The sequence below is a fragment of the Coenobita brevimanus genome, chromosome 66 (genome assembly GCF_032717465.1).
Source record: "Coenobita brevimanus isolate Jiangsu-jjx chromosome 66, ASM3271746v2, whole genome shotgun sequence".
Taxonomy (NCBI): domain Eukaryota; kingdom Metazoa; phylum Arthropoda; class Malacostraca; order Decapoda; family Coenobitidae; genus Coenobita; species Coenobita brevimanus.
The window spans coordinates 37,433,956-37,456,472 of NC_137019.1; the positions used below are offsets into that span (position 1 = coordinate 37,433,956).

Here is a 22,517-nt window from a genome sequence, read left to right on the forward strand (position 1 = left end):
AAAGGATGTAGGTCCATAGTAAGAGTATTGTTTTGTTCTGCCACTGAGCTGCGTTAAGTAAGCAGAAGAGGGATGAAAATTTGGGCCAAGTTAAAGTGAATGGACTATAACAAGGAAGAGATGCTTGAAGCTCTCCTAAATCGACGAGAATTTGCATGACCCTCGTGCAGTTGATATGCATTAATCTTGAGTCTCCTTTTCCTCACAGTGGGTAGTGCTGCCTCACGCCATGGCCCGAGGGACAGTGCTAATTCTGGCACCCTTAGCCGTTTACGTCACCGCCTTCCTCATCCACTTCACCATCCTCACTAAGTGGTATGTCTCATGAACGGCCATATCGTAGTATTATACCCTTTTTACTCTAACTTGGCCTAATCTTGCCATCTTCCAATCTTAAATATTGAGGTGCAACAATGCTAGTCACGAAAAAGTGATATGAAGTGGATGTACAGCTGTAAAAAGGTCATACTGTGCCACTGAGCTATGTGAAATAAGTTGTAAAAGGACGAAATTCTGAGTCATCTGAAGGTAAAAGGGTTATAGCTGGAACTCAGGGCTAAACTGAACATGAACCCAATGGACTGTCTTCTTCTGTAGTCCACCGTCCTCCTTTCGGGGAAGTATGGGGGAAGAATGACCTTTGTGTCACTGGGCAGCTTCAGCGTCTAGTCATGTCGGTGCCACCGCATGAAGGCGTCCCTCTCCAGGACCTCCATAGCAGTAATTACTCTAATCTGAATAAAAAAGTCAGATGGTGGCAAGTGGAAAATGAAAACGAAATATCCGGGGGGTTCAGAGGGACCCATTCAGCCTGGAGACGTCTTTTTTTCCCTAGGTTCTTGTGAAACGTGGAACCAGTAGACTGCATGTCCTACAGCCACCATCATCCTTTAGGGAGGTAGGGAGTTAAGGGACATTTGTATACCCAAGCAATGGAGCCACCAAGTTATATGGGTGCAGCCACGTGAAGGTGTCCCTGCCCAGCACATTCTTCCGTTGTATTCTTTCAATCTGACTATTTTATTCAGATCAGGATAGACGTTTCGAACTGAAACGGTTAGATACAGGCTTCATTGACATCTTCAGTACGAGAGGCCTTCTTCAGTTTAATAAAAAAAAAATCGTCTGATGGAAGACTTAGCTAAGAAGGATGTCACTCAGGTATACGAGGTTTACCCATGACGACTTTTTTGTTCTTGCTGCTGCCAAACGACCTTCATTCAGATTAGATATTAATCCTCTCGTCTTGGATGCTTTTTAGCCTTTTTGTACCTTTGCCTGTATCTTACCCTATATCTTATCCTTACACTTAGAGAACAAGAATCTATCCTAGGCTGAGCAACACAGTCTAGCTGAAGTAACAGTTGAAATAAAAACACGTCCCTGGTCTGAATAAGTTAAAACTGAATGGTTGACGGTGGAAGCAGGCCAGTATAATTCGACGGTCATTTATGGAACTCCTATAAGACGTTCACTTCAACTGGGTGTAAATATGCCCAGTCTCCATTTTCAATGCTGAGCTTTAACAGGAGATTAACACTAGAATATGGTGCTAGTCAAGAAGAAGAGTTATGGGAAAGGTATAGAGCAGTTGCATTGTTCTTTCCTGCCAGTGAACTGCATTATAAGCTGCAAAAGGAAAGACATTTTTGCCTGATTAAAAGGCAGCAATTATACAGAGGGATTTAACGTGGTCCATCGTGATCAAAAATTTCAGAAAAAATAGGTAAAAAAAAAATATGGAGACTACCACTTTTTCTTCGGTAGCAGAAAGTATTGTATTATTGGTGGCTTGCAGGTTTCTTAACAACTCATTCTTAGTGATTCGTTTTGCCTGATACACCTTATATATTATTCTGTGTGTTACTGCTGCAAGCTTTGGGGTATTAAGGCGATATATATAAGATACATGAGAGTGCTAAGATGCAAGATGGAAAAAAAGGCGCTAAGGAAAAAATGCTACGAAGCCTCCTATGCCTTATTAAATTTCGCTGTGAATAATACAGCCAAAATTCACGCGCCAAATTATCTGTCGTCAGAAAATACACTTTCTTTATAGGGAGTTTATTATAAAATTTACGATTACCTTAATATTTTTTTTTTCCATGAAGGAGAGCGAGAGACTAACAAGGAGAGTATTTATGACTGACGTGGAGGGGGGGTAAGGGAGGAGGTGGCCGAGGATGAGATGGGGGGGATGGAGTGAAGAGGTGTATGAGAAAAGGGGGTGTGAGCTGGGGGGAGGGCAGTGAAATGGTTGGGAATAGGACGACATGGAGGCGATTAGTTTGTGGCCACCACTTACGGGATTGAGGCGTCTGGCAATAGACAGATAGACAAGGAAAAGGGAGCACAAAATCATCCTATTATGCTTGTTCTTCCTGCAAAACGAAACTTTTAGTTACGACAAGGAATTATATCAAGCTTTTTTTTTTTTTTTTTTTTTTTTCCCAGGAAGGTGAATGGTGGCGGATTCTACCATACCAAGTTCTTTGCAGCGTTTGATGACACGGAATATGACAACGTGACCTTCCCTGAATGTGAGCATAGTTTCTCTCCCTCCCTCCCTCTCTCTCTCTCTCTCTCTCTCTCTCTCTCTCTCTCTCTCTCTCTCTCTCGCTCTCTCGCTCTCTCTCTCTCTCTCTCTCTCTCTCTCTCTCTCTCTCTCTCTCTCTCTCTCTCCCCTATTCTTTTTCTATTTAATCATCAGTTCATCTATCTAGCTATCTATCACTGTCAACCTATTGATCTATTTGTTAATGTATTTTTGTCAGTCTGGCTATTCATCTCTCTCTTTCTTTCTTTCTCTCTCTCTCTCTCTCTCTCTCTCTCTCTCTCTCTCTCTCTCTCTGCGGACATAGAAGTTTGTTTATCTCTTCCTTTACCTAATCATATGTCTATTTCTTTTATGTGTGTGTCTATTTGTGTATTTATTTATTAATTAGTGTTAAGTTTACCTTTGAGTCCGTTTACCTACGTATGTGTTTATTAATCTCCTGGTCTCTTTAATTTTGTCTTTCATTCTGTCCACTAGTATGTACATTTTTTATCAGGTACTGCCTTTTTTACTATATATGTCCGTTTGTTCCAGCGTAAGTCTTTCAATCTGTCTCTTGATCTATATGTCGGTCAGTCTCTCCATCTGTCTATTTACAGGATGTTAGTATAAGAATGAAAGCTTCAAACATGGACTAATAACAGAAAATCTCTTGGAGAAGAAAAAATGGAATCACTCATTTTTCACTCGTAAGGTCTTTAGTAACCTTTGCTCCGAGCCATTGATATTTGTGTTCATATTGCATTTATTATCAGAATTAGAGTAAGAATAACATGACCTTTCTCTGATGTTTCCTGTGACACCCAATAAAATACTATCAGTCAGTCTCTGCACTTCAGCCTATTAGCTAGTCTATAAATAATAATAATAATAATAATAATAATAATCTGTAGCTAATCATCAATCTCCCTATATATTTCAGATGTTCACTATGGTGCCAACCTTACCATTCAGAGCAGCCGGCCTCTATGCGGGTACCTTGAATCTTGGTATGATCTTTTCCCAGCTGCATGGACTGCCCCCTGCCAACAAGTTACCACGGCCACCATTAGAGATGATGAAGCTCTTACATGGTGAGTTACGATTTGCCTGTAGCAGAATCTGAGACTAAAGTTCATCCACGTTTCCACTCGTCTGTCTCACATTTAAGGAATTTGTCTCTTTCCTCCCTGATGCATCATGTAAAAAAATCACTATCTATGGGCAACTGAGAAATGTACCAAGCCCCTCTTAGCCTTGAAATACTATAGAACAGAAGAGGAAAGTGGGAAGCAGCGTGGGTGGAATGTTAGACGAAGTTTTGCCCTTGACGGAACCTCTATAGATGATGAGACTTTTACATGGTTAGCTACGAGCAGGTTGTAGTTAGAAAACATACCACTGTAACGTTACGCTAGTCCGTTGTGGTGTGGTGTAGTTTTCATCAATATTACTTCAGACCTACTTTGGGTGATGTGACTATTCCCTCGTCTTCCTCCTTGAATCCCCACCATAACTCTCTTTCTGGGCACTCAGGTGATCGAGTCAGTAAAGCTTGTAGCTTCTAATCCTTCTAGTCTCGAATTAAATATATCCAGACTGTAGACTTTTAACTGATTCTTTCTTATGTCTTCTTAAAATTAACTCTTCCTATATCCAGACGACTCTGTACAACTTAGAAATGATTTGTGTTGGTGAAATTGTTAATGCAGACTGGATCAATACCTTACAATCCGACAGATCTCTCCTAAACTGAAAAAAAATTATACTGATGTACCGAGAATATAACAAAAATACATCATCGGATTGGAAGGATAAAATGGGCACAGCAGTATGCTTTTTGATGTGTTCTTATGTCATCACACCCTGTAATAGTCCCCATTATAAGCTACAGACTCTCACTCACACTTGACAAATTACCACGCGCACGTCTCGTCCTGCCAAAAGCCGTCCACACTTATCCCTATGTGAAGCATTCGGTTGAGACGAATCTCTTCTCCAGTGACAGAAAATAGTGTCTTTTGGCTCCATGGATCAGGTAACCTTCACGACACGTATTGCACGGCTTGAAATTGTGTAGCAGAGATGCGCGCTTGTGTTACGTGTGCAAGCCAGCCACAATATTACGTACGTACATCTGCTAACTTCTCATTTTTATAACATCCATTTTTCTCTTGTTAATGTTCATCCATACTTTTCTTCACCTTTCAGGACCATTAAGAAAGTGGATCTCGACGCTGGTTCCATATTCGATGGTTCAGACCCCGGCCAGCCTCCTTTACTTGTCCGATCTGGCGACCATGTGATGTTAACTCACGCCGCCACGGGACGCTCCCTTCGTTCCCATGGTCACCGAGCACCCATCACCAAGAGGCACTACCAAGTCTGTGGCTATGGCGATGTAAGTGGACTTGGTGACTGTGGAAGCAAACGCAGTGCAGTATATATTTTTCATCATCATCATCATCATCATCATCATTCCCTTTTTCCATGTATGAGATCTATTCAGCAGAAAGATAAATAACTGTCACCATATGTAACTCTGATACGAAGATGGTTGTGGGTATTGTGGTTATGCACGTAGGTTCAGTATATATAAACGGTGTCAAAAAACTTGCTTGGTTTGCAAAAATGTATCACGTGTATGTTTTCTGTTTAGTGAAAAGGACTGGAAAAAAAAAAATCAGGAGGTATTCTTTCATAGAGGAAAAGTGCGTCTCAGTAAATCGCTTTTGTGTCAAATTGTCCGCCGTAAAGTTGCTCTACCTAGCACACACTGCCCTCTCCATCCCATTCCTCCACCTCATCGTCTGTCTTTCCCTTCCTCTCCCTTTTCCTCGTCACTCATATTCACTCATGTAGTCAGTCTCTCAATCTCCATCACCTCCACATGACCAAAGCTGTTTTTATAAGCAATACATTTTTGTAAACCCAGGAGGACTCTGTAGATACCCTGTCTTTCTCAGGTAGGGGAAAAATCATTGTCGTAGAGAAGCAGAGCTGTAACATTAACAATAGCTATTTGCCCCATTGTTGAAGTTCTTTTCTAATTTCGTTGCAGCAGCGGTAGCAGTTATAGTAGTAGTAGTAGTAATAGTAGTAACAGTAGTAATTGTTGTTGTTGTTATTGTTCTTGTTGTTTTTGTTGTTGTTGTTGCTGCTGCTGCTGCTGCTGAGTAACCGCTGCCTGTTTGGTAGCGCAAACTCATCAACTGTAGGCAAGCAAACGCCCCTCCAGGACCATCCCATGCAATGAACCACGTCCCCTTGCGGCAGACAACGACAGTAGTAGTAGTAGTAGTAGTAGTAGTAGTAGTCAGAAAAAAATTATCAGCTGAGTCTTAAACAGTAGATATGGAATCGTGGAGTGAATATAGCAGATTGTATTGTTCAGTGTATGCCCATAATTAAACAAAGCAAATTATAAAGAGAACAACTGCATATTAAAGGCAACATTCGTGTGTGTGTGTGTGTGTGTGTGTGTGTGTGTGTGTGTGTGTGTGTGTGTGTGTGTGTGTGTGTGTGTGTGTGTGTGTGTGTGTGTGTGTGTGTGTGTGTGTGTGTGTGTGTGTGTGTGTGTGTGTGTGTGTGTGTGTGTGTGTGTGTGTGTGTGTGTGTGTGTGTGTGTGTGTGTGTGTGTGTGTGTGTGTGTGTGTGTGTGTGTGTGTGTGTGTGTGTGTGTGTGTGTGTGTGTGTGTGTGTGTGTGTGTGTGTGTGTGTGTGTGTGTGTGTGTGTGTGTGTGTGTGTGTGTGTGTGTGTGTGTGTGTGTGTGTGTGTGTGTGTGTGTGTGTGTGTGTGTGTGTGTGTGTGTGTGTGTGTGTGTGTGTGTGTGTGTGTGTGTGTGTGTGTGTGTGTGTGTGTGTGTGTGTGTGTGTGTGTGTGTGTGTGTGTGTGTGTGTGTGTGTGTGTGTGTGTGTGTGTGTGTGTGTGTGTGTGTGTGTGTGTGTGTGTGTGTGTGTGTGTGTGTGTGTGTGTGTGTGTGTGTGTGTGTGTGTGTGTGTGTGTGTGTGTGTGTGTGTGTGTGTGTGTGTGTGTGTGTGTGTGTGTGTGTGTGTGTGTGTGTGTGTGTGTGTGTGTGTGTGTGTGTGTGTGTGTGTGTGTGTGTGTGTGTGTGTGTGTGTGTGTGTGTGTGTGTGTGTGTGTGTGTGTGTGTGTGTGTGTGTGTGTGTGTGTGTGTGTGTGTGTGTGTGTGTGTGTGTGTGTGTGTGTGTGTGTGTGTGTGTGTGTGTGTGTGTGTGTGTGTGTGTGTGTGTGTGTGTGTGTGTGTGTGTGTGTGTGTGTGTGTGTGTGTGTGTGTGTGTGTGTGTGTGTGTGTGTGTGTGTGTGTGTGTGTGTGTTTGTGTGTGTGTGTGTGTGTGTGTGTGTGTGTGTGTGTGTGTGTGTGTGTGTGTGTGTGTGTGTGTGTGTGTGTGTGTGTGTGTGTGTGTGTGTGTGTGTGTGTGTGTGCAACCAAAAATTTCTCAAAGTGCGGAGGAGAAACTTTTCAGGAAGAATGTGAATTTATTATCTCCTGATGAGATGATATTACGGTCTTGCATTTTCTTCTTTATACTTGCTGAAATTCCATCCACTGAACATTTGAAGACAGGGGGGACTACGCAGCACTTCCTTCGTGGCGATTTATTTTACCGATTGCGCCTAAAAATTATCTTGTTTATTATTGGTATCTTTTAAATAATGATATGATTTGCATCAATAACACACGAGAGGATAATGAGGTGTAAAGTGAAAAAAAAAAAAAATAATTGAGGAACGGGTGCTACGAAATTTCCAAGGCTACTTACATGATTCCTGGGCCCGTATTTCCGTGTTGTCTGGAGGCTTTCAGATAGATATTTCTTAATGCTTTAGCCTGAATAATAAACCTAGCCATTCTCTTGTGCAGTTCATGTCTTTCAAATACTGACAGAGTGCAGACGTAATTTGCAAAGGAATATTATTGTGCCCAACGCAGAAAAAAACTGGCAAAGAGGAAACGTTAGAGAAGCTTTTACATGAGATCTGGAGAGGGACGCCTTCTTGTGGTGGCGCTGATGCATCTGGCCGGAGGTCCTGCTTAGATGCACAAACATCCCCCAGCTCCCCCACCACCCTAAAGGAGGATGGTGGGGTGCAGCACTTGCTTCCTGCGTTCCATTGGATTCATGTTCAGAGGAACAAAAAATCTTAGTGACCATAGTAAAATAATATTAGGTTGAATCAGTCTTCTGCAAGAACACGTAATATTGGATACATAATCTTCTCGTGTCTCTAAATCTTACAGACAGACAGACAGACAGACAGACAGAAGGACAGACAGACAGACAGGGAAGTTAATTACGACTAAGAACTCATCGTGAATATGTTTGAGCAAACCAGTCACTTTTCACTTTAGTCAGGATGATGCAGAGGGATCAGTGGGGATATGGAGGCTGGAGGTGCATGGTGCAGAGGACGGACACCCCTTACCATCATCAATACGGCTTTCCATAGTCCTGTTACCTTTAAACGATGTTTTGCGCTTACCAGAGACTTTTGAAACTGAAGGGTGCAGATAACTGATTTTTGCCTTACTCTTTATTTAATTATATTCTTTACCTGTTTACCTATTAAATTTTTCCTATTATCTCAACTTTCTTCCATTATCTTTAGACGATTTTCTGTAGCTTTCGGAAGATTTCCTTCGAGGTAATTAGCCGGAAATAAGAAGAAAATCATCCATACCACTTGTATCTCAATCATAACCAGTTTCTTACTCGTCAGGATGGGGCAGGTGGGCCAATGGAGACGTGGAAGCTGGAGGTGGTTGGTGCTGAGAACGGTACACCTCTTACCATCATCAACACCGACTTCCGCCTCAAACACCACAAACTGAACTGTTACCTCAAGGCCAACGAGAAAGTCCAGCTGCCCAAACAGTGGTGAGTGTACGAGAGAAAGTGCAGGGGTGAGTGAGTGATGAGTGAATGATGAATTGTTGACTCGAGGGCAATTAAAATGGTCAACTACCCAAACAGTGGTATGTGATTAAAAGACTAACAGTATATCATTTTTGTTTTGATAGGGATATATGCTTGAATAATGACTTTTTTTTTTCAGGATAGTAGACAGACTTTTATATGATTAGTTATATATTTCATCGCTTGTTTACCAGGAGTGTAGATGACGACAAAGTTTTTATATGCTTGGGTTTAACAGCATTTAACCATTCGTTTATCATGATAGTAAATGGAAAAAGAACTTTTTACACGAATTTAACTCACTCGATGTAGTGCTGCTCTCGGGTGTCTGCTCTTTCCTCCCCTCCATCCTTCTTTCCTTCTATCCTCTTCTGTCTTTCTTTCCTTCATTCTTTCCTCGTCCTTCTGCCTACGAGTGACTTTACACTCCCTCTTCTGTTTTTCTTTCCTTCATTCTTTCCTCTTCCTTCTGCCTGTGGGTGACTCTACTGTACACTGAGTGACAAACCAAATGGTTTTCTGTACACCAGGAAACCATTTACTACGCTGGGTGGTAACCATATAACCAAATGTTGGCGCTTGGTGGTTTAGTGGGTAATTACGGCACTCCAGTCGGATTGAGCCGGTGCAGGTTTTCTATCCAAAGGGTGATTGGGGCTTGTTGCTCACGTAATGCCACTCAGGGATGAGTGAGGTTGGTCACTCTCATCTTAAATGTCAGGACCAACTTGCCTAGTCCCGGTGCTCCTGCGCTCCTCATGGGACAACGTACGACTGGATGATGGATGGATGGAATTTAACAATACTTTATCATTTGCTTATCAGGCTAGTAGGTGGAGATAGATTTGTAATACCAAGGCAAGATAAAGAATGACGAGGTGGTCCAGTCTGAAAACCGTATTCCATGTAGCATAAGAGGCTTCGTAGCACCTCAACCTCATCGATTTTTTTTTTCCATGTTGCACGGTAACAATCTCTCGTATGTTTTTCGTATCGTTTTATTCTAGTCTAGCGTCGTGCGACTCAAACAAAAATAATTTTATTGCTTTTTTTTTTTTTTAAATTCATTTCACACACAGCTCTCCTCACACCATCTTTCCAACTTCCAGGGCGTTCAACGGAGCCAAGGAGGTGACGTGCACGAGAAATGGTGACCAGCCGGGACTAGAGTGGCATATAAACTGGAATACCAGTCCACTGTGTAAGTACGTTCCCTAGAGCCCAGTGTGTAAATCCAATTCCTGAAGCCCGTTGCTTTCCTTTAATATGGGATGGGATTCTCAAATATACTTACGGCTGATTCCTTGCCGTAGCTTGAATCTGATTTGCAGGAGGAGCTAGACACACAGGAAGATTCTGCACTCTTTGGTCTTTGTTCTTCCCACAGAAAACAAGTAAAATATCATGATCAGTATCAGCTTGTAACTAGATGACTGTGTTTCTGCCGCACCCACCGGGGTAGCCAGGTCCAGTGCATGTCCCTGCCTGGTTCAGTCACTCACAAATTTAACATGTCCCTGTATCTTTTAGGAGAATTGGGATCATGCGTTTTGAGGATGAGTGTCTAGGGATGAGGAAGGGTTATTTGGTTTGTCTGGTGTGCGTCTGGTGTGTGTCTGGGTTGTGTCTGAGGCGTGTGTGGTGTGCAGGTAGTCGACTGGGTCTCTGCATCGCGTTGGAGTAGCCGTAAATATGACACAAGGGGCCAGGGCAGCATAGTGGCAGTTAGATGTACAGGGACGGCTTGAGAGCCAGAAGGGCGTCATTTAAGAGCTAACCAGTGAATAATTACTTCCTTCCTGTTAGAATACCACAAGCGTGGGTGCGGGTATCAGAGGTGTCCTTTGTCGTTCTGCTTGGAAAAATAAGATATGTGGGCAAAATCATCTCTTTTCCTTCCTTGCACTTCTTGCGAAAACACTAACGACGGGAGATGCTTGTTTTTGAATCCGGACTCTATTCACTCCTACCTATATTCACCACATGGCAGTATTCTGAGCGGCATATGACGCTTCGTAGCATCTCTTCCTTAGCAATTTGTAGGACGTATTCTATTTTACTGTCTATCTACCTGTAGCCAGACGTTTTAGTCCTGGTGAGAATGACCACAGACATATCACTCCCACGTTATCGTTTCCTCTGCCATCAGGTTGTTCTCCCTCCAGTTCACGTAACTCTCGTTCATACTGACTGTGAGATGGAGGGCCATACTCTTGGTGGCTAGGCGTGGGTTCGTAACACCTTTTCCTTTTCATTAAACAATATATATATCAACTCGTTATACTTCGGATACAGTCTAAATCGTTTTAATTTCAACGTGATTTGCCTCAATAACACACAAGAAAATACTGTGTTTGTATGTTACAGAACAGAACCTTAGCGACTTATATATTTCACATTAACATTCTGTTGTATGCTACTTATATCGTTTTAAAGCCTCCATAGTCTAGATCAATAAGTACCCTTTGCACACGACAGTACCGAAGCGAATATCGGCCCGGAGTCGCACGGTGGGCCTGTGGGGTAAGCTGGTACAACAACACCTCAACATGTTTATAGGCAACGCAGTACTGGCCCCGACGAAGGACGAAATGGAACGATCGTCTAGACCTTGGATGTGGCCTACGCTTTGGCAGGTAAACCAAGGAAGTCTGTCTATCTGTCTGCCTCTGTCTATCTATCTGTCTATTTATACCCAGGCGCCTTAATCTCGGAAGTTGCCTCCATGTCTCTCTGTCCTCTGCCATCAGACTGCTTTCCCTCCAGCTCACACAACCCTTAACCTCTTTACCTGCTCCCTCCATCTCATCAACTTTCTCCCCCTTCCCTTCTTCCCCTCCATCTCACTCACACTCTCCTCATCAGTCTCTCATTCTTCATTCTCTCTACATAGTAACAAGGAGAAAAAATATGGGCAACATAAGGAAGATTGGAAGTATTGGAAGGATAGATAGGAAATTATGAAGAGACAAATATGGAGTGACAGAAGAGTGGACAGAGAGTAACAGAAAAGTAGAGAGGGAGTGCTGGAAAGGTTTTTGATAGAGTGATAACTTGATAGAGAGTGACTGGAGGATATATTAAGAGTGATAGATTAGAAATTAGGGAAAGATATATGGAGAGTGATAGAGATAGATAGGGAGTGATAGACAGATAGGAAGTAATAGAGATAAATAGAGTTATAGAGATATACACAGTAATATATAGATAAAGGTGTGACAGGCATATTCTTGAGAGTTACAGAGACGCAAATAAGGGGTAACAGAAAGTAGAGATAGAGGGTAATAGAGAGTTAATGAGAAAGATAAAGGAAGACAGGAAGAAAAGTAAGGAAATGGGAAGGAAGACGGGCAACAACAGGAAGAAGATCAGATAACAAGGAAAATCAGGTTAAGGACTCTAGCTAGGCAGGCATCACAAATAAAGTGGAGTTACAGAGCTAAGGATATGGGCAGAGAGAGAGAGAGAGAGAGAGAGAGAGAGAGAATGACTGAATGAAGTTGCTTTTTCATTTTCTCCCACTGCAGTTAGTAACAGTTTATCTGACTATGTATACACACGCACACACACACTCACAAATACAGAGAGAGAGAGAGAGAGAGAGAGAGAGAATGACTGAATGAAGTTGCTTTTTCATTTTCTCCCACTGCAGTTAGTAACAGTTTATCTGACTATGTATACACACGCACACACACACTCACAAATACAGAGAGAGAGAGAGAGAGAGAGAGAGAGAGAGAGAGAGGGAGAGAGAGAGAGAGAGAGAGAGAGAGAGAGAGAGAGAGAGAGAGAGAGAGAGAGAGAGAGAGAGAGAGAGAGAGAGAGAGAGAGAGAGAGAGAGAGAGAGAGAGAGGGAGAGAGAGAGAGAGAGAGGTTGTGGGCAGAGTGGGATAGAAGGAAGGTTTACAGTCGAATCAAGTGTAAAAACAAACACACTTGAAATTCTGTAAACCGATACTCTCTGGATGATAGTGGAATATGGTTTTCTATCTAACTATCTATCTATCTATCTATTTATCTATCTATCTATTGTCAGACGCTTTAGTATGTGTTTCTGCCTGGATAAAGAGACAAAAATGCACTAACACTAACGGTCTATTCAGATGTGGTTCAAGAGTCATTTCACTTTCTTTGCGTCATGTAAGGCTTCTCCAATGGGTCGTACTGTATGTGGCTTTAGAGATTTCGTAACAAGTCTTCCTTAGCGATTAATTCTGCATAGTACACCTCAATATCCTCTTGTATGATAATGATGTGATGTATGTCGATAAAAAAGAGATATAAATGCAACACAAGAGATTGCTTAGATGTACAATGAAAAATAAATCGCTAAGGAAGAAATGCTACGAAGCCCCCCATGACACACTGAATAGAGACTTTCATAACTTGGTATGGCATGAGATGGAGGGATGGAGTGGAAAGATATCTGAGAGAGGGGTATGTTAGCTGGGGGGAGGGAAACTAAATGGCGGGGGACAGGGCGACATGGTGGCGATTTGTTTGTGGCCACCCCTGTTTGGATTAAGGCGTCTGGGAATAGATAGATAGAAAGATTGATAGATCTTTTCCAGGCTAGTGTGTTATTTTTCCCACATGGACATTATACAAACCCATCCTTAGTTAGCAAGTTACTGTATAGATTTTACGTCCGTGTTCAGAGACTGTACTTCGATTCAGTAGTTTGAAGAGCATATTAAAACTTCAAACGTTACTTAGTTCTGTGAGAGCAAGTAGGTGGCAAATGCTCATTGCTTTGGAGAGACATAGGGACAACACCTTAGAAATATGCCTGAATCCGCCTCTGACTCACATCACTCCCTTCAGATTGAAATAATGGATGTATGCACTGTGAAAGGGGAGGGAGAGTTCACAGTCGGCATGACCAGCCCGTTCCTCACCTGTCTGAACTTTGCCCTCCCCCCCCCCTCTCTCTCTCTCTCTCTCTCTCTCTCTCTTTCATTTACACTAATTCTCTCTGTACCACCTCCAGGTCCAGACAATGGGTGCATACACTGTGAATGGAGAGGAACAGTTCACAGTAGGGATGACCAACCCGTTCCTCACTTACCTCAACTTGGCCACCCTCCTCGCCACGCCTCTCCTCACCGCGGCACAATCCTTCTGCCTCAAGCGGGAAGTGCGGCACCATCGTTGGCTTGTAGGTGAGCTCTGGAATCAAAGAACCATATATATGTTGTTGGTTTGTTGGTCTTATTCAAAACTATTTCGGGGATTTTGTAACACCTCTTCCTAAGCTATATATTCACTTCCGTATCCTCTTAAATGCTGTTGCTGCAAACTAGGCCGATGATTAAACGATATCAATAATACACAAGATAATGTTAAAGTGCCAAATATATCGCTGTTGACGAGGTGCTACGTGTTCTCTCTACCACTATAGAATGTGGGTCCTTGAGCAAAAAGATCGTGTTAATAAAAGCGAGATGGCAAATGTGTAGGCAAGCCCTCAGTTTCAGGAGACGATGAAGATAGAACGTGTCTGGATTCCCTATATCGTACCTGGGTGCATTGTGCAATTTTGGGTTCAGGCTAATCACATCTAAGAATCTATCCATCCTATTAATGACCTTCAACATTTGCCTTCCCCTTTCGCAGTTTAAGTTTTATTAGTGCAACCGTTGCTACTAACTTTTAATATCCAAGCTGACTAGAACTGTTCGGTATTAGCCATGATAAAATACGGTGAACTATCACTATAGCAAAAGGTCGCCGACACTTCCCTGTCAGCTGTGGCGATGAAAGGTGTTACAGGATATGTTCTAATAACATAATATGAAACACAACTCAAAAAAGGAATGAGAAGGAAGGATGCTTTCTGATGTTCGAGGAGGAATGAGGCATGTGAAAGGCAATATCCAATACCGACAGGGAACTCTCGGTGCACATTTGTTCGTGACTACAGTACATTCTCAGACTGAAGGAGGTTAAAGCACAAATTTCAATACATTACTGGAGCTATGAATTTTCCACTAATAAATTCAACTGCTTCGTACCTGTATAGATGAATCCAATACTTCTGACTGAGACGTATTAAAGTTAACCTATATTACTAATACTTACTCCCCTTAAGTTAATAGCCGATACTTACGTTTTGGCGGGAAAATTGAAAGGTTTAAATATCCCCAAAGTTCAGTGGATCTTGAAAATTAGCCATCAAGATTTCGAGTATTACTGATCTCAGATGATAACTTGTGTACACTAAGGACTTGAATGACACTCAAGAGGAAGGGGTGGGGCTTGTTAGTGTAAGTTAGATTAAGTTAGATTTGTTGGGTTATGTTGGGGTAAGTTAGGTTGAGGTGGTGATGATGATGAGGATAATGATGATGATAGTGAGGATAATGATGGTGATGGTAATAGGGATGATGATTATGATGATGATAAGGATAATGAAGATGATGAGGATCAGGATAATGATGATGCTAAGGATAACGATGAGGATGATGATGATAATGATAATAATGATGATGATGAACTGAAGAACAGTTGTCTTAATGGCATACAGGAGACCATTTAGCATCTCATATCAGCTATCTGGCCAACACATTACACCTTTATACTATCCCGTTTGTTATAGATGCAGCTATATTAATATCAAAACGATAAGAATAACGTACACGACAATATTAGGGCATTATAAGCAAAATAAATCGCTAAGGAACGGGGGCTAAGAAATCTCTTATGCCACACAGAACATGTCCTTAAGGAGAGTTGGTTTGGCTGAGTAGAAGGGCGCTAGTGCAAAGAGAAGTGGTGTTTTGCTTATCATTATTGTTATTATTATGATGATGATGATGATGATGGTGATGGTGATGATGATGATGATGATGATTTTATTATTATTATTATTATTCATTTACCTATTCATTTATCTATTTGTTTTATGAATCAGGAAAGCTGAATGGGGAATCATTCAGTGTATCTAGTTCTTCTCGTGTAAAATCGGATCTGCGTTACGACAAAGAATCAATCAATGGCCAAACGTCTCTTAGGGGTACTGAACCGTCCTGATGGCACAGTGCGAGATCGTAACTATGTCTGCGAATCCGTCCACAGAAAGGTGCCGGTACACAGTGAAGTGGTGCTGGTGGCTGGCGTTATGCTGGGCCTTCCACTACCTCCCCTTCCACTTCATGTCCAGGGTTCTCTACTACCACCACTACTGCCCATCCTACCTCTTTTCCTGCATGATTACAGGTGAGTTGTAACCCATGCTCGTGCCTTCGTTAGCTAAAAAGGGTCCCTCTACACCTTTCCCCTAGTGGTTTATTAATGCATACGGTACGGTAGCATAATGTGTGTGTGTGTGTGTGTGTGTGTGTGTGTGTGTGTGTGTGTGTGTGTGTGTGTGTGTGTGTGTGTGTGTGTGTGTGTGTGTGTGTGTGTGTGTGTGTGTGTGTGTGTGTGTGTGTGTGTGTGTGTGTGTGTGTGTGTGTGTGTGTGTGTGTGTGTGTGTGTGTGTGTGTGTGTGTGTGTGTGTGTGTGTGTGTGTGTGTGTGTGTGTGTGTGTGTGTGTGTGTGTGTGTGTGTGTGTGTGTGTGTGTGTGTGTGTGTGTGTGTGTGTGTGTGTGTGTGTGTGTGTGTGTGTGTGTGTGTGTGTGTGTGTGTGTGTGTGTGTGTGTGTGTGTGTGTGTGTGTGTGTGTGTGTGTGTGTGTGTGTGTGTGTGTGTGTGTGTGTGTGTGTGTGTGTGTGTGTGTGTGTGTGTGTGTGTGTGTGTGTGTGTGTGTGTGTGTGTGTGTGTGTGTGTGTGTGTGTGTGTGTGTGTGTGTGTGTGTGTGTGTGTGTGTGTGTGTGTGTGTGTGTGTGTGTGTGTGTGTGTGTGTGTGTGTGTGTGTGTGTGTGTGTGTGTGTGTGTGTGTGTGTGTGTGTGTGTGTGTGTGTGTGTGTGTGTGTGTGTGTGTGTGTGTGTGTGTGTGTGTGTGTGTGTGTGTGTGTGTGTGTGTGTGTGTGTGTGTGTGTGTGTGTGTGTGTGTGTGTGTGTGTGTGTGTGTGTGTGTGATGTCGATATAAAGACATAAATAACATGCACGGGAACAAGAAACTGAAATATGAAAAAAAACAGATATTCAAGAATGAGGTGCCAGAAAATAACCTAATCAAGATGGCGAGAATATTGGCATTTCTGTCATATTCCAAGTGGATGGGAAGATTCCGTAACACCCCCTTCAGTATCCAATTGCATCATGCTGACGAAAATTGTGTAGATATTGATGTAAAAAAAATACAATAGAATGTGTACGTGTAAGAGTACTTTAAGTTCCTTTGAAGATTTTGCAACATTTATTCCTTAGCAATTTATTTTGCACATTACGCTTCAATGTCCTCTTGAATGGTAGTGATGCAAGCTATGTTGAAATCAAAACTATATAAGTAACATACAAGAGAATGTTAAGGTGTAATTTGTAAGATAAATCGGTGAGATAGAGGTGTCACGAAGCTTTCTATGCCACTTATAATACGGGTGAGGGTCAGTCCTTTTCATTATATGGTGGCTGTTTTTCTTTTTCTTTTTTTTTTCTTTTTCGTTTGAGGGAATCTGAATATTCTCACAACCTAATAATATTAAGTCGTGGTAGCGAGAATTTCCATGAGCCTTAGTTGTGAGGCAGGAATGAATCCCCTTGGTTACTAGTCAAATTTATCTTCCAATCTGACAACACCTGATCATATACAGAGCACTGGGGGCTAGTGAACTTCGTCATATGAAAACAAAAACAGACTGTAACAAAACTTCTCAGACATTTCCCCATCGGATGAGGTGATGTGTGGTGTTAAAAAAAAAAAATAAAAAAAAATAAAAAAATATATATATATATATATATATATATATATATATATATATATATATATATATATATATATATATATATATATATATATATATATATATATATATATATATATATATATATATATATATATATATATATATATATAAAATGTGTGTGGGGGGGGATAGACAGCAACATACTCGTAAAGTACAAAATAGTAGACTATGAGAAGGAAGGAGGCCCTCCGACGTTCTGGGTGGAATTTCTAAGAGCCGTATCCTAAAGCCACCATCACACGGACGTCCACTTTGCCAGGGACTTTCAGACTTGGTGCCGCGCGAGTGTTGTGGACAACCAAGTGCGAAACACCAGATTCATTCGTGGATCCACGCTCACCGTTACTTTCCCAAACTCCGTAATTTCCTTCTTCTTCATAGAGTTTATCTCTAGTTGTGGCTGAGTAGTATGCATCGTCTGGTATCTTGAACTCAGCAGTGACCTCCTCCTCCTCCTCCTTCTTAGTCTTCTTGCAGATGCTTCTTCCTCCTCCCAGAGTGCTGGGTGAGGACTGCAATATCTGTTGCAAAAATCATTGGCTGGTTCACGTCCGTTGTTGTTTTTGATGAACATGTCTTTTGCTAGGAAGCATGGACAAGTGAGTGGGGTGGACTTAATAAAGGAGTCCGCCGACGCACACTGTGTGAAAGAGAAAGCAGAGTTTGAATGTCCATTCTTTTCTGCATGCTGTGTACAGTGTCCCCGTGCGATAGGGGCTTAAGTGGCATGGCACCTCCACTTTAGCTATTTAGTTTGCATATTTTACATCAAAATTCTCGTGTATCGTATTTACATTGTTTTGATATCGACAAAATTTGCATCACCCGAGCCAATTAGAACTCAACGTAACCTCGAGAACATTATGCAGGCAGGGGATCGCTTGTGAAGTTTTGCTGGTGATAATGCATTTGTATTTGAATCTATCCACTCTCTAGTCGTTTATTATCATTTTCCTGCTTCATAATACTTCACAGTAACTTACGATGCATTACATTGGCATATATATCGATGATTGTTTTAGCACAGTCAACGTATTGGTCTCCAACCCATAGATAATATCATTAAATGCTTTGTTGTGTGAAGCGTTAGGCCTGTGGAGTGGAGCCCAAATTTGTCAAAGTTTGGATAATGAGTAAATGCACGCACGACCCTGTACATTATACTCTTTTCACAATAATATGGCCTAAAATTGCAATCTATCTTGAATGCAGAGTTATATCGACTTATTAACACAACTGTAGACTGTGATGTTAGTCTTGAACAAAAACTGTGGAAAAGATGTAGAGCCGCAAAACTGTCCTTTTCTGCCACTGAAGCTACGGGAAGTAAGCTGGAAAGAACGAATCTACGCCGAGTCAAGGTGGAAGAACTACAGACACCCTGATGGCAGCTCCCCTTCTACTGTGCTTTCTTTTTTTTTTTTCTAACTATTCCCCCGCTCCTTTAGATCCAGGTGTCCATTTATGCTGCTGGGTGAACAGGGACGATGAGGAAACAAACTTTGTCCTATACTCTGTCCGGCTTGGGAATCAACTCATGTACTTCCACCTGCAAGTTCGATTCCCGAGCCCGTTAAACTGTTGGCCAAAGAGTGCTTCTAACTTGTCTCTGTTTGCCAGCAATGGGGACCTGTATTTACATTTGACTGTGCCTATCGATCTCCAGGGATGATTAGAAATTAGGAAAAACTGACTGTCGGCCTTAGCGACCTTCGTGCAGTTGATAGACGTGAATAAAACCGTTCTTTTGATTTCCTTCTTCGTCTTTAAACCCAAATATTAGTGGAAAACCAAATTTGGATGATGATAATGATGATGATGATGATCATGATGATGATAATTTAGCACAGTCAGGTGATTTCATTTTTGTTCTGTGCATGATGATGATGATGATGATGATGATGATGATGATGATGATGATGATGATGATGATAATGATGATGATGTATATTTTAAATATTTTTTCCAGGTGTGATGTTGACCTGGGCATGTGAGTGTTTGTCTGCAGTGCTAAGACGAAAATGGAGGGCAAAGGGAGGAAATAAGCACAGAAAAGGAAGGAAAGGTGAAGACATTGGAGACATCAAGGAGGAAGAGGAGGAAGCTGAGAAGGGTACAGAGACACGAGAGAGAAAAACCGGAAGAGGAGAGAGGAAGCTGGACGATAAAGAAAAACCGAATCACGCAAATGGCAGGAAGGATGGAGAGACTGGAGAGAGAAAGGAGGAAGAAGCTGAGAGAAACACAGAGGGACGAAAGAAAGGAAGAGAAAACAAGGAAGAAGAACGGAAAGAGAAAGAAGATGAAGAAAAAGAAAGCCACCTCAACCTCGAAGACAACAAAGAAAAGGAAGAAAAAGACGATGACTACGAAGGAAAGGAAGACCATCTCACTTCCTTCCTCCTCCTCTTCCCTGCCTCCCTCCTGCTCGCCTCTTACCTCTTCTTCTTCCCCATAGCCACGCACATCAAGGGCAACCAGTTTGAGCCCCACCCAGTACTCAACCGGGGCTTTGATTTGTTCTACGTGGGGCAGCTTTGGCCCGAGTTTGGATATAGGATGAAGGAGTACGAGGTGGTGACGTCGACCACGGTAAGAGAGAGAGAGAGAGAGAGAGAGAAACAACTATGAACATATCAAGAAGATATATGCTACAGAGAAGATAATATATTTTTGCAGTGATATGCAAAATAAATTGCTAGGAAGAGGTAAATTTTGTCACTTAAATTTTGTCTAAAACTGCTATCTCTCCATCTTGAACTCTGAGTTGCAACAATAGATTGACATTAGAACAAAATGCTAGTCGACAAGAACTTGTATGTAAGTTATACTATGACCTTACAACAGGATGTAGAACGTTGTACTGAAATTTTACCTGTCACTGAGCTGAGTAAAATCAACTGTAAAGGGGTAAAAATCTAGGTCGCGTGAAGCAAGCCTCTTTAGTCGAGGAGAATAAGACAAAAGCCTCTCGTGTGTCTATGAGAAGCAGAGTTTGGAGGATAACGTGTCCTAAGGCCGTTTTCTAAGTGGCCTTGAAGACTTCGAAGCCACTTCTTCTTAGCGGTTAATTTTGCACATTGCACCTCTTCCTCTTTTTGCGTGTTACTGATGCAAACTATTCGGATAATAAAATGATAAAAATACTAGTTTCTAAACCAGAGGTGGCTGCTGCATGAATGTGCGTCGTAGCCTAACTTGCTCTGGTGTTCCCAAACTTGAATCTGCCTAGTTCTGTAAGCTCTGGTCATAGCTCTTCTGTCATTTGCTAACGAAATATATCTACGCCGTTAATTATCCCCTGATTCTCTCTGACATTTAAAATGAAACACAATCTCTCCAGCTTTCCTTTCTCATAACTCTCATTTGTAAGTTAAACGAGTGTTTATCACAACCTTCGGGTCACCTCTCCATTTGCTGATTAATCTTTTGAAGTAGCTTTTGTATTTTCTGTCATTAATATCCTAGAGCAGCTTGCACAGCATCAGACCCTTATCCCTGACCGTCTTGGAGAGACCCCTAATCTATTGATTTGTTATTATTAATCTTTCTGCTTTGTCAGTCTTTTCTCTTTTGAGCTCCTCCTATAGCAACCATATCTTTTGCAATCCGCCCTATCGTTTCAGTATGACTTGTGGATCCTCTCGTGAAACAGCATCTGTGGCACAGTGGAAATGCTAATTTGGAGACTCTTCCTTAGTACTTCTTTGACATTCACTGGAATGATTATTGTTTCCATGACCAAGAGCTATTCGAGTGTGCATTGTGCAATATGGAGGCTATTCATCCGGGCACAGAAGCATACATTCTTTCTCTTTCCCTCTGATTAATGAAGAAAAAATAGTTTAATTAGTCTTCTTTTAATGCTGTCCACAATAAGAGGGTGGCTTACAAAAGGTGCTGATGCCAATCTACCCCTGAATCACATTTTTTTCGTCGTCTTCTTCACAGATTGACCGTCTGAGCGCTGGATTCCTGGACAACCCTCACATCAACGCCACCCTCTACTACGCCACAAACCTCAGCACCAACCCTGCCTCGCCTCATCTCATCTCCCCCGCCCCTGCCTCCACCTTTGACAGAGACCAATGGGGGGTTGGGAAGAGCTTAAAAGAATCTGAGGGGACAGAGAAAGTTCAGGAAGGAGTGACGTATGCGAGTCGAGGAATGGTAGAAAATGCGGCTGTGGAATAAAGGCAGAAATGCGGTAATCAAAGTGGCCCCACAGATTTCATGGAGCCTATTATTCTACTTAGTGGTTTATTTTGCACGTTGCACTTCACTATCCTCGTATATGTTACTAGTAAAAACTGTATCGATAATGAAAAGGTATAACATACTTGAGGATATTTACTTGCAGCAGGCAAGTAGATTGTTAAGGGTGAGATGCCATGAAAAATCTAATACCACTTACGATATGGCCCTATGTCCTCATACTCACTGCAGATAGTCTCAAATTGCTGCTAAAATTAATTATATTTTTTCAAAGGGAGGGACGAAGGGGGTGAGTTACAGCAACCTTCCAGTATTCAATTAAATGGGCAAGTTTGTATAATATGTGGCTAGAAAAAGAGATCCCTGTAGAGCTCAGTGCTCAGTCAACTTAGTGGCTAACAGTTCATATCACATCTAGAAGATCAGTGGATTGGTCTGAGTCTTGATGGATGGGTAAATGTGTCTCTCAGCAGATTACCAGCCATTTGCTCTTTTGTCACAGTCAGTCTCGCATTAGTTCCGGGACAGCTAATTCAAGTACCTGAGGAAGGCGTCAGGGAAGAAGGGCAATGTGACTGTTGCGGCGCTATGACTATGGATCACTACCCAAAACGATAGATGATAGATGCCTGTTAGACTAGGCAATCGTGGGGGCCAACACGAAAATAAATATATATATATATATATATATATATATATATATATATATATATATATATATATATATATACGAAAAGTGCATAGGTACTGGTAGGTGGGGGCGTCCATCATCCACCCACTTAGTGTAGTGGTACCCTGTTTTTAAGGTAGCTCTACATCGAATGGCAAGCCAAATGATTGCTTGTAAACCAGGAAATCATTTACAACGCTGGGTGGTAACCTTACAACCAACCGAACGTGTTCCCTACGTGACAGGAAGTGGGTTGACGGAGAGTTAGTGCCCCTACCCGGAAAACAACTAACTAAATATACGAACA

At 42.0% G+C, this 22,517-nt stretch overlaps 1 protein-coding gene across 1 annotated transcript in view; it reads left to right on the forward strand.

The window, feature by feature from the left end:
* Positions 1-21,519, forward strand: part of LOC145405344 (protein O-mannosyl-transferase 2-like) — a 37,340-nt gene extending 15,821 nt beyond the window's left edge. Inside the window, exons 8-20 of the mRNA XM_080276755.1 lie at positions 209-315; positions 2,455-2,540; positions 3,480-3,630; positions 4,748-4,937; positions 8,280-8,437; positions 9,586-9,677; positions 10,955-11,112; positions 13,467-13,626; positions 14,225-14,239; positions 15,554-15,694; positions 19,295-19,367; positions 19,716-19,917; positions 21,277-21,519. Coding sequence (XP_080132881.1) covers positions 209-315; positions 2,455-2,540; positions 3,480-3,630; positions 4,748-4,937; positions 8,280-8,437; positions 9,586-9,677; positions 10,955-11,112; positions 13,467-13,626; positions 14,225-14,239; positions 15,554-15,694; positions 19,295-19,367; positions 19,716-19,917; positions 21,277-21,519 — 1,776 coding nt within the window. The remainder of the gene's footprint in view (positions 1-208; positions 316-2,454; positions 2,541-3,479; positions 3,631-4,747; positions 4,938-8,279; positions 8,438-9,585; positions 9,678-10,954; positions 11,113-13,466; positions 13,627-14,224; positions 14,240-15,553; positions 15,695-19,294; positions 19,368-19,715; positions 19,918-21,276) is intronic.
* The last annotated feature ends 998 nt before the right edge of the window (positions 21,520-22,517 follow it).